General features: G+C 52.7%; 6 protein-coding genes across 6 annotated transcripts; 4 read left to right on the top strand and 2 right to left on the bottom strand.

Annotated features, from left to right (window-relative positions):
• Window positions 1-631: 631 nt before the first annotated feature.
• Window positions 632-2,787, top strand: LAESUDRAFT_710451 (uncharacterized protein; the record flags this gene model as incomplete). The annotated part of the gene is made up of 5 exons (XM_040906768.1): window positions 632-782; window positions 1,130-1,756; window positions 1,824-2,284; window positions 2,384-2,639; window positions 2,672-2,787. 5 exons carry the CDS (start codon window positions 632-634, stop codon window positions 2,785-2,787), a joined length of 1,611 nt encoding a protein of 536 aa, XP_040769564.1.
• A 106-nt stretch (window positions 2,788-2,893) lies between these two features.
• Window positions 2,894-5,248, bottom strand: LAESUDRAFT_641201 (NCA2-domain-containing protein; the record flags this gene model as incomplete). Its single annotated transcript, XM_040903647.1, has 5 exons — window positions 2,894-3,212; window positions 3,276-3,475; window positions 3,547-3,750; window positions 3,803-4,704; window positions 4,861-5,248. 5 exons carry the CDS (start codon window positions 5,246-5,248, stop codon window positions 2,894-2,896), a joined length of 2,013 nt encoding a protein of 670 aa, XP_040769565.1.
• Window positions 5,249-5,412: 164 nt separating this feature from the next.
• LAESUDRAFT_158553 (uncharacterized protein) lies at window positions 5,413-6,067 on the top strand. Its single transcript, XM_040901390.1, has one exon. The coding sequence runs from the start codon at window positions 5,608-5,610 to the stop codon at window positions 5,998-6,000; it is 393 nt and encodes a 130-aa protein (XP_040769566.1). The 5' UTR covers window positions 5,413-5,607; the 3' UTR covers window positions 6,001-6,067.
• A 1,528-nt stretch (window positions 6,068-7,595) lies between these two features.
• On the top strand, window positions 7,596-8,732 carry LAESUDRAFT_158567 (uncharacterized protein). Its single transcript, XM_040901391.1, has 2 exons — window positions 7,596-8,399; window positions 8,460-8,732. The coding sequence occupies exons 1-2, from the start codon at window positions 7,741-7,743 to the stop codon at window positions 8,716-8,718; spliced, it is 918 nt and encodes a 305-aa protein (XP_040769567.1). The 5' UTR covers window positions 7,596-7,740; the 3' UTR covers window positions 8,719-8,732.
• A 504-nt stretch (window positions 8,733-9,236) lies between these two features.
• LAESUDRAFT_776064 (uncharacterized protein) lies at window positions 9,237-9,586 on the bottom strand. The gene has a single exon (XM_040913828.1). The coding sequence runs from the start codon at window positions 9,553-9,555 to the stop codon at window positions 9,280-9,282; it is 276 nt and encodes a 91-aa protein (XP_040769568.1). The 5' UTR covers window positions 9,556-9,586; the 3' UTR covers window positions 9,237-9,279.
• Window positions 9,587-10,210: 624 nt separating this feature from the next.
• On the top strand, window positions 10,211-11,768 carry LAESUDRAFT_754464 (uncharacterized protein; the record flags this gene model as incomplete). Its single annotated transcript, XM_040911888.1, has 8 exons — window positions 10,211-10,312; window positions 10,368-10,442; window positions 10,493-10,537; window positions 10,591-10,644; window positions 10,695-10,757; window positions 10,813-11,167; window positions 11,232-11,374; window positions 11,433-11,768. The coding sequence occupies 8 exons, from the start codon at window positions 10,211-10,213 to the stop codon at window positions 11,766-11,768; spliced, it is 1,173 nt and encodes a 390-aa protein (XP_040769569.1).
• Between the last annotated feature and the right edge of the window lie 135 nt (window positions 11,769-11,903).

The raw sequence follows: 11,903 nt of genomic DNA on the forward strand, positions 1-11,903 counted from the left end.
CGGGAGACACGAGACCTTGAGATGGCAGTGGCTTTGTCGCAAAGTAGAGCGTGCAGAGACAGAACACGCGTCTCAACTTTCTTCATCAGGTCTGTCGTAGTGTTCCGATATCCGATAATGAACGAAAGCCCTTTGTGCCAGTATTACTTGTACTGTCTAGTCTAGTAAGCGCACCCTGCCGTATCTTTGCAGAAGCCAGCTATGTTGGTGTTTAACCCGGCACAAGGAGTGGTCTGTCGACGAGGCATATATTTCTCGCGCCCCATGATTGTGAAGCAGTGAGGTTAAAAGATATAGCGAAAGAAATAGAAAGAAAGTACAAGCATTCAGAAAGTGGGGATGTAGTCCTACGTGCTTGTGATGAGCAAAATGACATTGTCAATCGTGTACGCATATCCGTAGATCTATGGTCCATCGTCATCGCAGAGCTTATTCAGTTGTGAACTGATCGCGAAGATGAACACCTAGATGAATGCATGACTGGTGGAAGTACAAGATCGGAGAATAGCAAAAGACTTACATTTTAAACTCCGAATTCGCTCAATACGCGTACAGATACAAACATTTTGCTCTCAACCACTAATCACTACCACCTCGTCATCACCTATCTTACAACATCGCTAAGCCCGTCATGCCTTCTACTGAAACATCCACACACCACCAATCACCTCAGTCCTCAACCGTGTCTGATATCAAGCTGTCCTACGTGATCCTGTTCGAAGACGCTATCATCGGCATCAGCACGATTGGCGTTGACGGCTCCTGGGATTTCGCGCAAGTCTGTGACAAAATCTGCGAGGAGGAGAAGTTCCCTTTGGAGTATCATAAGATTGCTCCTTCTGAGATCTTTATGTATGTTGTGAGTTGTCCTCTCATCATCGCGATGGCGCCACTCTGACTCCCAAGCATCAGCCTTCAGAAATGAGCGCTATTACACCTGACACCATGCTCGTCAAGACGAGTATCGCAGGCTTGAAACCCATGTTTCCATTGTGTAAAGTCGGCACTAAATTTCATCAACTGAACCCGGATGACATGTTGGTTCATCTTGTGCTCGTGGCGTATCCTATAGGTGAGTCATTTCGCAGACAGCCAGATGGTCCATTAACATCAGATTCGTCGTCGATAGCCACCTCGCAACGGAAACGACCGAGAGAGGATGAGGACTTGGACGACGCAGGAGTTTCAAAAAAATTCTTCGAAGGACCAATGATCACCTCGTCGCCTTCTACCGTCGCGTCATACGAGTTAGTCAAAGAATTGCAAGCGAACCGGGGTTACCGTATCGCCAATGACCGTCCGGCAATGGATGTCGGAGCACCCCCCATCGCACTCTTGTACCATGGATTCGGACGCTTTTTTGACTGCATGTCCAGTGATTCAACAGATCCCACTGATGGCGTTGATACCCACAGACTCGAAAAGGCCGTCGACACGTTCAGCGCCGCAATGTGCAAATATTATCATGACGAATTTGACCGCAGGGACGTAGCCCTGCCTCTTTTAGATGATATTTTCAATTCTCATTCCGAATCACATAAGCTCACTCCGCTTGCTGCCGCAATGGTCTATCAGGAGCGCCGCTCTGATGGGCATGCATTCGGACCACTCGGTGCGATCGAGATGATCGTGGAAGTCAAGAATGAGTTGTGCGCTTCGGATTCTGACCCGGAGATACTACTCGCTGCGCACTATACTCAGTCGCTAATGAAAGAAGCTCGGAAACATACCCCATATTCTGTGTTCCCCGCGTTAGGTATAACACTGTTAGGCAAGCAACGCGCTTCTGGCTCATTATCCTCCCGAACTGATTGCTATTACAGGATCAAGCGTCGGCTTTTATGCGCTAGCGTTGGTGGATAGGACAAAATTGGTGGCGCTGACGCCGCTGTATTGCTTGTCCACCGACCTCGAAGACTACTGGACGAGGCCTGCTCTGTTAAAAGCATTCCGGAGTGCTTGCATCCTTCGTTTTCATATTCACAACGACAATCAGCAGTTCATGACGATAAGCAATCCGCTACCTCTGCAGAGGTATCTGCCATACGTCAGAGAGGTCGCTGCGTGGCCAGCCGATACTACAGGGAAAGTCCTATCTATCACTCTACGAGAGTCTGCCCACCAAGGAGCGACCATGCAGTATCCGAATCGATTCATCTATGTTGGCACTGCGAAAGGGGTCCCGGGGAAAGTTCTGGTCAAGTTTACCCACTCCTACTTTGTGCAGCTGCATGACTTTTGCGCCGCACGGGGTCACGCACCAAAGTTGCTGGGCTACGGCGTTGTTCCAGGGGGTTAGAAAGTTGTAGTAATGGAGTGGATCGACCACGACGCACGTACCCTACTCGATCACGCTCCCGCGCACTTGTCGACCTGGTCGAAGGATCTCAAGAAGCTGGCGAACGACTTCCATGCGCATGGGTGGGTGCACGGTGATCTCCGGGCGGCGAACCTGATTGTCCGCAAAACCAAACCGGAGCAGGTGCAACTCATCGACTTCGGCTGGGCCGGAGATCTCAATGCAGGACAGGTTCATTATCCAACTACACTCCTCAACGAAGAATTGACGGATGGCGAAGACCCGAACGACTTGCTGATCACGAAGGAACGTGATGATCGCGTGCTTGCAAATACGTTGAGTACGCTGGAGCAATTCTGGAGCCATTGACAGATGACTTGGGTGAAGTTGGTGCAGCCGCGCCGGTTACAAACGACGGTCCAGTGGTGCGGCACACCCACGCGAAGAAGGTCGAAAGGTCATATTTTAAGACAGTAATAGGACAGTAGGATATAAGTGCAGGAGCGTCATACTCTCACATTCGTCCGCTATCCTACATATTGACCGGGGAATTTTGTATGGCCTCCATTTTGCTTCTAATATATTTATATTTCTTCAACCACCGGCCGCTCCTCCAACCATCTTTCGCCACCCCAGCATCCCACCCCAACACCGCCACATGCGGTCGAGCACACGAAGCTTCTCCGCGCGCCCCAAAGCAGAGTCTTCCAAGTCGGTAACGTCCTCCAGGAACCCTTCGCGCAGACGCGAGTTCGCAGGGAGGCACTGCTCGGCGTACGTGCGTAGGTGGCTGACCGAGAGCAGGAGGAGCCCCGATGTCAATGGTGGGATCGAGGGCTGCGGAGTCTCACGCAGCCCAGGTATGTGGCCTTGCGTCGACTGCGGCTGCGCGATGAGAAGACGCTCGATTCGGCTTTGTAATGAAGACAGATAACTACATGAGTATAGCTGTATGTCGCAATTACAACGAGCTTACCGGACTTTGAGCCAGACGCGTGCCCTCCACTTTTGCCCACCGTAGCGCCCCCTGCCACGGCCTCCCACCCAGATGCTCCGGAGGTACCCGGCGAACGCATACACGATCGCGAGCGCCGGAGCCACGCCGACAAAGGCGAACGTCAACTCTTGCGATTTGAGCAGCTTATCGATGCCCGATAGTGCTTGGTCGATGTCGACCTAGTATGAATTACGAGAGAGTCTGAGATTGAGTGTGCTTAGTGCAGACGCGAGTCGAAGTCAATGCTGACCTTGGCCTTCTGAACCTGAATGAAGAGCGTTCGCAGAAGCGTTCCGCCCACAGCTGACTTCAAGGGGTTCTTGATGTCATCTTCGTAGATCTGCATGACGGTGGTGAGGTCCCCGAGCTGGATCTGTTGCGAGAGCGCTGCCATCTGTACTGCATCGTAGTTGAGCTTCTCCTTAGCCAGGGCGAGCGCCATGCGCTCCAGTGACTGCATCATTTCATCAGCGAGCAAAATCGGGGTTGTGAATACAAATTCATACATCCAAGTCCGCTTTGACGCTTTCCCTGTTGACGATCATCCCGCCATCCGCACGAGCACGGACGGTGTTCACGACGCCCTTCAAGGGGTTAAGCAGCCAGTCTTCCCAGAACCCACGTGCAGTCTCGAAGGCCTCGACAGCCATCTGGTGCAGCGAGTATCGCGACGCATACGTGCGTTGGATGAGGTACAGCACAAGCGGAGGCAGCAACACCAAGCGGGGCCACAGGAGCGTTAAACGCGAAGGTCGAGTCAGGTTACGCGCCTTCATCTCGGAGACGTGCCTGAGCGCATCGGTGGCCTCAAGCTCCACCGCCACGGCCTCTAAAGAGTCCATAAGGTTGAGATCGGCGGCCTTCGTGCCATCATTTACACTTTCCCCCTTCACGACCAGTTGGAAAGCTGCGGCAAACTCTGCTATCCTGGCGAGGCCTTGCTCTGGCGACTGCTCCTCGATGCCCGACGCGAGCAGATCTCGCAATTGGGATAGTGTCCCCAGTGTTTCTGCTTTTTGATCTCTGAGCCGCCTCAGTTCGTGATGCTTGAACCTACACTCGCCCCTGGTAAGCTCCAGAGGGAGTAGCGCGACCGATGTGAACCCGCGAGCAAGATTGACGAATGTCTGAGCAAAGACTGAGAATGCTGACTCGAAGCTGCGACGTGGTGAGTGCGCGAAGGCGGATGCGGATGGAAACCGGCCGATGGTCAAAGCGATGCTGTAGGGCTGGTAATGGAGATGAGGGAAGAGAGAGATCGCCAGCGCATTTGGGCGGAGGACTCCATTTGATGGAAACAGCTGTCGCAGAGAGGAGGGCTTCAGCGTGGAGGGACGCAGAGGAAGATGACGCTTTTGGAGTGCGGCCAGTATGGTGTTAGAGAAGTTGACTATTCGCGACGGAAATGCTGTGGGAAAATACTTCAGCTCAGCTTTAGTTCTGGGAAATCAAACTGGGAGGACACTGCTCGAGAGTTTGAGTGGCCAAGAGTCATCATGGTGCAGAGAACGCGCAGTAAAGGAGCAGAGCGTGTCCTTGTATGAGAATGAGACAGAACACGTACTCTGTAACAGATATAAGCCAACGCTACTTGAGGAACGCTCCACATCAGCCCACCATTCAAGCTCATCCTCCACATGCATCGCTTCCTCAAGCGTGATGCTCAATGCCCTTCCATACAGCTCGACCGCAACTTTGCCGAGGACAACTCTGCGCAGAACAATCTCCTCTTCATCCGGCTGCGTCAGGGACTGGGTCTCAAGACCGCGCAGAGACTCCAGGCAGCGCCTTGTCTCCTGCAGAGAGGCCGACTGGTTGATGCTCAGAAACGCGGCGCGCAAGGAGTCCTTGGTCGGACTCTCCGACGCGTCCACTGGAGAGCTCGGTGCATTGGCCGGCTGGACAATCCTCTGGGACAGGTCGTGAGTGATATGAGAGACGAAACTAGTCATGGCACGAGAAAGCTCAGCAGCACATTATTTATGATTGAATTCTGGGAGATGTACGGACTCTTGTGAGTCGCGTTGCGCGCCACAAGCATCCCAGTTGATCAACTGACCGACCGCTTATGGCAGGTGTGCATGTTCAACGTTTCGCCAACCTGACAATTTTATCCATAAAACGTCGTATTCCGGCATAGCTCTAGCTACTGCTTTTTTAATTATACAGATTCAACATGAGAAGAATAGTAATGGCAAGAGTTATTACATTGTGCTTATGCTTCTAATCACAGTAGTAGCGATGGTTTGAGGCGAAACTCGCTCACCGACTGGAGCAACGTGGCGCATACTAGCAATCATCATCAATACGTATGCGAAAGCAGACATCGAGGTTGCAACGAACCACCTCCCACAGCGATAAAGTCTCCTTGACGAATCAGCTAGACAAGGTTAACATGCATAATGCTAATGGATCTTTAAGACGTAGACAGCGAGATCAGCTCCATAATATTGTGGGAGAGACTTACCCATTCCTCCTGATCAGCTGCTGTGAGCAAAACAAGTACTCGCAAAGAGCACGAAAGGCAAAAAATTTCAGCGCGACAGCCCAGAGTAGTCTGAATCGAGTTCCGCAGAAGGGCCGAACGAGTCAGCAACCTAATATGCGGGCCGCGAAGTGCACTGAAGGACGGGCACTTGCGTTGTCGTCGCAACTACTCTCCTCGTCCATCTCCCAGGTACAACAAACAGGATACATGTCATGATCATGATCTTAATGCTTGCTTGGTGGCATTCTCTGAGCGAGACCACCGAGAGATACAATAGAGAGGAGACGCCAACGTGAGGAGGTAGACGTGCCCGCCCGATAAGAGGGACATATTCCATGGCCAGCAATGGTCTCATCTTCGACCACGCTGGGTCTGAGACCACCGATCGTCTGCCAACCTTTTTCGTTCGGCTAAGCAGAACGAACCGCACACGAGCGGGACACAGACAGTATCCGACTCGTGGGGCCGTGTTTCTGGTGCGTCGCTCAGCCAATTACGGCCAGGCACAGCTAGAGCCTGTGGGGGATGATGAAGGAATGGAAGCCGGGTGGAAATAGAGTACTCAGACCTTAGCCCGCTCGCGAGCGTGGACGGAAAGACGCGTCCTGTGCGGTGCGAGCCTCGCGGCTTTGGACTGTCGCGGCTGGAGGAGGAAAGCAGAGCTCGCTGCATTCAATACTTCCACGCTGCACTCGTACACCACGTGCGTAATTCCACGCCACTTTCCTTGCTTCCGACCAATGGCCCAGTGGTATCAATCATAAGATGACTGAGGGAATGAACCATTCCTGGCGTTCTGGGAGTCAAGAGCAGGGAAGAAGAAAATCGCGCGGGACAAGAAAAATGGAGTGAAAAATATAAGCCTACCTGATGTTCGAACACCGTTTCCCATTTCCTACACCCTAACTATCCACACCCTAGCCCAGCGATCCGACAGTGGTAGTCCATATGGACCACATGCTTCCCTATAGGTATAACTGCCGTAAGCATAGGCGCCCTAACCACTAGTCCAAGTCGGAGCAGTCGAGGCTGGCACTTTGTCATATATCATGATTTATTAGAGCACCTTCGGTTTATTACAGCACCACTGGCAAGCGCTCAAAGCATGAATGTAAATTACCTCAGGTTGTTGCTCCGTCCATATATATCGAACCGTGCAATCGGGCGGGTCCAACCTCGCAGGTGAATAAGATTTATGCTCCTACAGCACTTGCAGCATCGTTGGTCGTTACGGCGAACCTTGAGAACACACTATGTAATATAATGTGAGTGCTCGGTTAAGTTGCATGGAATGGAGCTCATCAACCTCTCGTTTGCTCTTGATGTACAGTTCGGGCAATGGGAACCCGTAGGCATTTGCTTCTGGTGAATTACACAAAGCCTTAAGATGTACCTCACTCTACGGCCCAAACTGAACTCCAACTGTTCTCACGATCATGGTGACGCATTGCGTCCATCACTCATGTTTAATTGTATCACACATAGAACTGCTTGTGCCTCTCCTCGGCGTTGAATCTCGTTCACTCCATCCGCATCCCGTTCCATGCGTATGCAGCTCCGCTGCTCCGTCAATTTCGCGGTGCGCTGAACAGTCAAGATTTCCACAATCGAAATTTCTGACCTTTGATCTTCCTACTCGCTAGCCACATATTCATCGCAATCTAAAGATATTGTCACTTCAACGCCAAGCCGACAGTTATTTCACAAATACGATATTTGTGCAATCTAGACAACTCGTGTTCAACATGAACACGTTCCACGACACAACAATCAGCCACATTCATGTCCGCGATAGGTAACGATCAGTGGCCACTGAACCCCGCGAACATCGGCCACTCGCCGCCTCCGCTAAACCGTGCGAACGAGAGACACAATATAAAAGTGGCCTTCTTCCCCGTTCTCCTCAGTCAGTGAGGCCACAGCTTCCCGATAGGTGTCTAAAGCTATCTGTCTACTATGATCTCTAGTGAGATGTCCGCCATCGACGACACTTCCGCTCCCCCACGGGTCATCTCTCCTCTCGAATTCGAGATCGCGTGCTTCCTAGCCGCCCTGCCTGCAATGCTCTCAACTCCGGACTCCTTGCCAGCCAGCCCCAACTTCGAAGTCAACAAGATAGATGAGCCCATCGCGGTCACTCGGGCCACCGACGGAGACGCCATCAACGACGGTGGCGTGGCCAGTCTCATCGAGGCACAGGATAACAAGACCAAAGTCAGTCGCTCCAAAGCGTCTTCGGAGACCCCTGCTCCGTCCACCGCTGCCGACAACAATGGGTGCTCAGATGAAAACAAGGAAGAGAATGCCCCAGCCCCTTTGATATTGGCCCATAGCATCGACGCCGAGACCAGTGGTCCGAAACCTACGCTAGCTCCGCTAAGTAGCAACATCCTACATAGACTACGTCCTCGGAAACGTCTCGAGATTTCGGCTTCCCCAAAGCCCGTCAAGGCTCGTACTGGTTCTCAAGCTAAGGCGAAGATGGATTATGGCAAGGTCCCGCGTAGGATGCAAGCTAGCCCGTCACAGGTACACATTATGATGAGGGTCTATAAGGAAGTCACTCCGCACCCGGACCAAGTGTGGGCAAAATTGATCGCCAATGCAACGCGGTAGTAAGTCGCTTTCGCAAGCTGCAGCTCCGCACAGAGTTCCTCATCGTGTATCGTCGACAGTCCTGCAGAGAAGGTTTTAAAGTGGTTTTCCGACAAGCGAGAAGTCGATTCCAGCGAAAATGGCAAATTTCTCTCCCTGCTTTCGCCTGCTCATCTGCAGGCGGTCGTTATTGACGGCAGGGAAATTAAGGTGTATGCTCGGAGGGCCATAGAAGGGCCATGGACAGCCACTAAGTTCCAGAAGATCCTCGATGACATTATCGAACGTCAGCGGCAGACGTACGAGCAGCAGAAGGCGCGGGAGTTGAACGATGGATAACGGTTCTCCGCAACGAATATTTTGCAAGTTACCTGTTTTCCTTGTCTGCTTCACACTGTCTTGGTTTCGGATGTGCTCCTCTACACACTGCTATTTTTTTCCCTGCTCTTTTTGCTTGGTTTCCTGATGGATCCTCACTTGAAAAGATACGTACGCCAATCGACCACGACAGCCATGACCTACTATGTGAGATCTCTTGAACCCACATTCATCCGCTGCAAACAGTGTTTTACATAGCAGGAAATCATAATCTCTGAGTATTAGGTCTCAATGTTGACCGTGATTTCTTTGTCTCGTTGCGAGACTCAGCGATGGAATAAATCACTCGCATGGAGATGCGGGTCCTCAGTACATGCCCACCGCTATCAGAGTTCACAGGAGTCAGCTGAACCGCCACGCGCCGGCAGTGAGCTACTAATCGAGTATGCCATTCTTACGAAGTAGTTCTTTTGTAGTAGCTTCTCAAGCTGTCATCGAGTAAGAGGAGAATCGCACGTTCCATGAGTGGCTTGACAGACCTGTGACTGCACATTCGCAATCTTTTCTGCCAGGAAGCTGAATTCAATTAGCGGAACTTCCGCTCAAATACCGTAGGAACCCAAGCTCACTCGGCAGCAGGAACATCAAGCTTCTCCCCACCTTGTCCGCATGGGCAGTTCGACCTCGGGCACGATGAATATAGTCACGCGGGTCGTCCGGCGGATCATATTGATTTCGATTGAAGCGTCTGGCGCGGACACGGATCCCGGCCCTGCCCGTGTCGAGCTGGTTCCCGCTCAGCACTTCACAGTGCTCCTGGAAAAAGGTTTCCGAGGCCTGAGCCCGGACTGCCCGCATAAGGTGCTCAAAATAGATCGGGATACCAGGTGACTTTTTTCTCTCACGCGAATCGATGTGGACCCGAGTTGAAGATATCCGCGCAACCCATGTTTCGCCGACTCGCTGCATCAAATCGGGTACACGCGCTATGAGTATACCAAGGGACAAACGTGTTACGTTTAGCTTCTGGTTTGCGATTGAACCAAGGGGTAGTTCTAGCCGAGGGTACTGATGTGCCAGCAAGGGCAGTTTGGGAAGGCCTTCGAAAGTAACACTGGCAAAAGTAACCCGAAAATGCTACACCAATTCTCTAACGGCAGATAATGGGCCGCGCATTGGTGGCCACAAAGTCGCAGGGTCCAATGAGCGCAGCCTTTCCGAGCGGAGCAGGTAGGATCCGGGCGAGGAGGCGAATCGTGAGGACTCGGAGGAAAGAGGCGGAACGGCCACGTGATCGCGAGCCGCTCGATGCGCGTCTGTTCGCGCTAAGGAAGGCAACTACTTGCTTCGCGCCGTGTTGACACGACCACCTCGAACTTAGCCGCACAAGTCCATCCGACTTGTGACCATGGACGGTATAAAAGACGAGACAGGATGGAGAGTCCTGTCCACAGCTCTCCTCGCAAAAACTCCTCCGATCCTACCTTCAAACGACCACTTGTGATTCGCCACCATGTTCGCACGACTTGCTCGCATCCCTGGCCCGCTTGCATCCTCTCGGTCCCTGTCTCATAGCATCCCATCTTCCAGTGCCTCATGGAGTCGGGGAATGAAGGTTGGCAACGTTTGTCCATGATGATGCATGTAGAATTTGACGATTGATCGTTTAGGTGTTGGCTATCCTCTACCGCGGCGGTGATGCTGCGAAGCAAGAGCCTCGTCTGCTCGGCACTGTCGAGAATGAAGTGTGTATTGGAAAGTCGTCATACTGCACCATACTCACCATAGCTTACAGCTCGGCCTGCGCAAGTGGCTTGAGTCCGAGGGCCACGAGTTCATCGTCAGTGGCTCCCCGAATGCATGTTGAGCAGTATGCTAATTTACAAAGCATAGGTCACAGATAGCAAGGATGGGCCTAACAGTGACCTTGACAAGCATATTGAGGATGTGAGCATTTTATCTTAGGGCCATCTCCTTCATTAGCTCACAAAATGCAGGCAGAAATAGTCATTACGACTCCTTTCCATCCCGGGTATATCACCCGTGACCTAATTAAAAAGGTTTGTTGTATATCGCCGATCTACCGTGGACTCGTGCTCACCGCTTCCGTCGCAGGCCAAGAACCTGAAAGTGTGCGTCACCGCCGGTGTCGGCTCCGACCATGTCGACTTGAACGCCGCCGTCGAGCGCAAGATCCAAGTGCTCGAGGTGACCGGCTCCAATGTGACCTCAGTCGCCGAGCACGTCGTCATGAGCATCTTGCTTCTCGTGCGCAACTTTGTCCCGGCACACGAGATGATCGAGCGCGGCGATTGGCAGGTCTCCGAGATCGCACGTAATGCGTACGACCTCGAGGGTAAGGTCATCGGTACGATTGGTGCGGGCCGCATCGGCTACCGTGTCCTGGAGCGTCTCCTGCCTTTCGGCACGAAGGAGCACCTCTATCATGATTACGCCTCGCTGTCAGCTGGTACGTTTGCGACTCTTCCTATAGCTGAATTTTGTCATCCTGAATGGCCTCTTCTTTCCTTCAGAGGCCGAGAAGGCAGTGAACGCTCGCCGTGTGCAGGACCTCAAGGACATGGTATCGCAGTGCGACGTTGTCACCGTCAATTGCCCGCTCCATGAAGGCACCAAAGGCCTCATCAATGCCGAAGTTCTCAGTCATTTCAAGAAGGTAACGTAACCTTTCTATACCTCCTCGCCATGGTCCACTCAACGCCTCTCCTCCGTAGGGCGCATGGCTCGTCAACACCGCGCGCGGAGCCATCTGCGACAAAGACGCCGTCGCCGCCGCGCTGAAGAGCGGCCAGCTCTCCGGCTACGCCGGCGACGTGTGGAACGTGCAGCCCGCGCCGCGCGACCACATCTGGCGCACAATGAAGAACCCGCTTGGCGGTGGCAACGGCATGGTACCGCACTACTCTGGCACGACGCTCGATGCGCAGGCGCGCTACGCGGCGGGTACGCGTGCGATCCTTGAGAACTATCTCACTGGTAAGCCGCAGAAGCCGGCGGACGTCATTGTAGGCGTTGGCAAGTACGAGACGAAGTCGTACGGCCAGCGATAGAGGGAAATATTGAGTATGCGCTGCTATGGGAGACACAGGCCAATATGTTCATATGCTAGCTTCTATTGTACATTGTACTAATGGTTGAGGGTAATGTGCCGTGTGGCGACTCGGACTTCACTCCATTCGATGCTC

Source organism: Laetiporus sulphureus (genome assembly GCF_001632365.1).
Source record: "Laetiporus sulphureus 93-53 unplaced genomic scaffold LAESUscaffold_2, whole genome shotgun sequence".
Lineage (NCBI taxonomy): Eukaryota > Fungi > Basidiomycota > Agaricomycetes > Polyporales > Laetiporaceae > Laetiporus > Laetiporus sulphureus.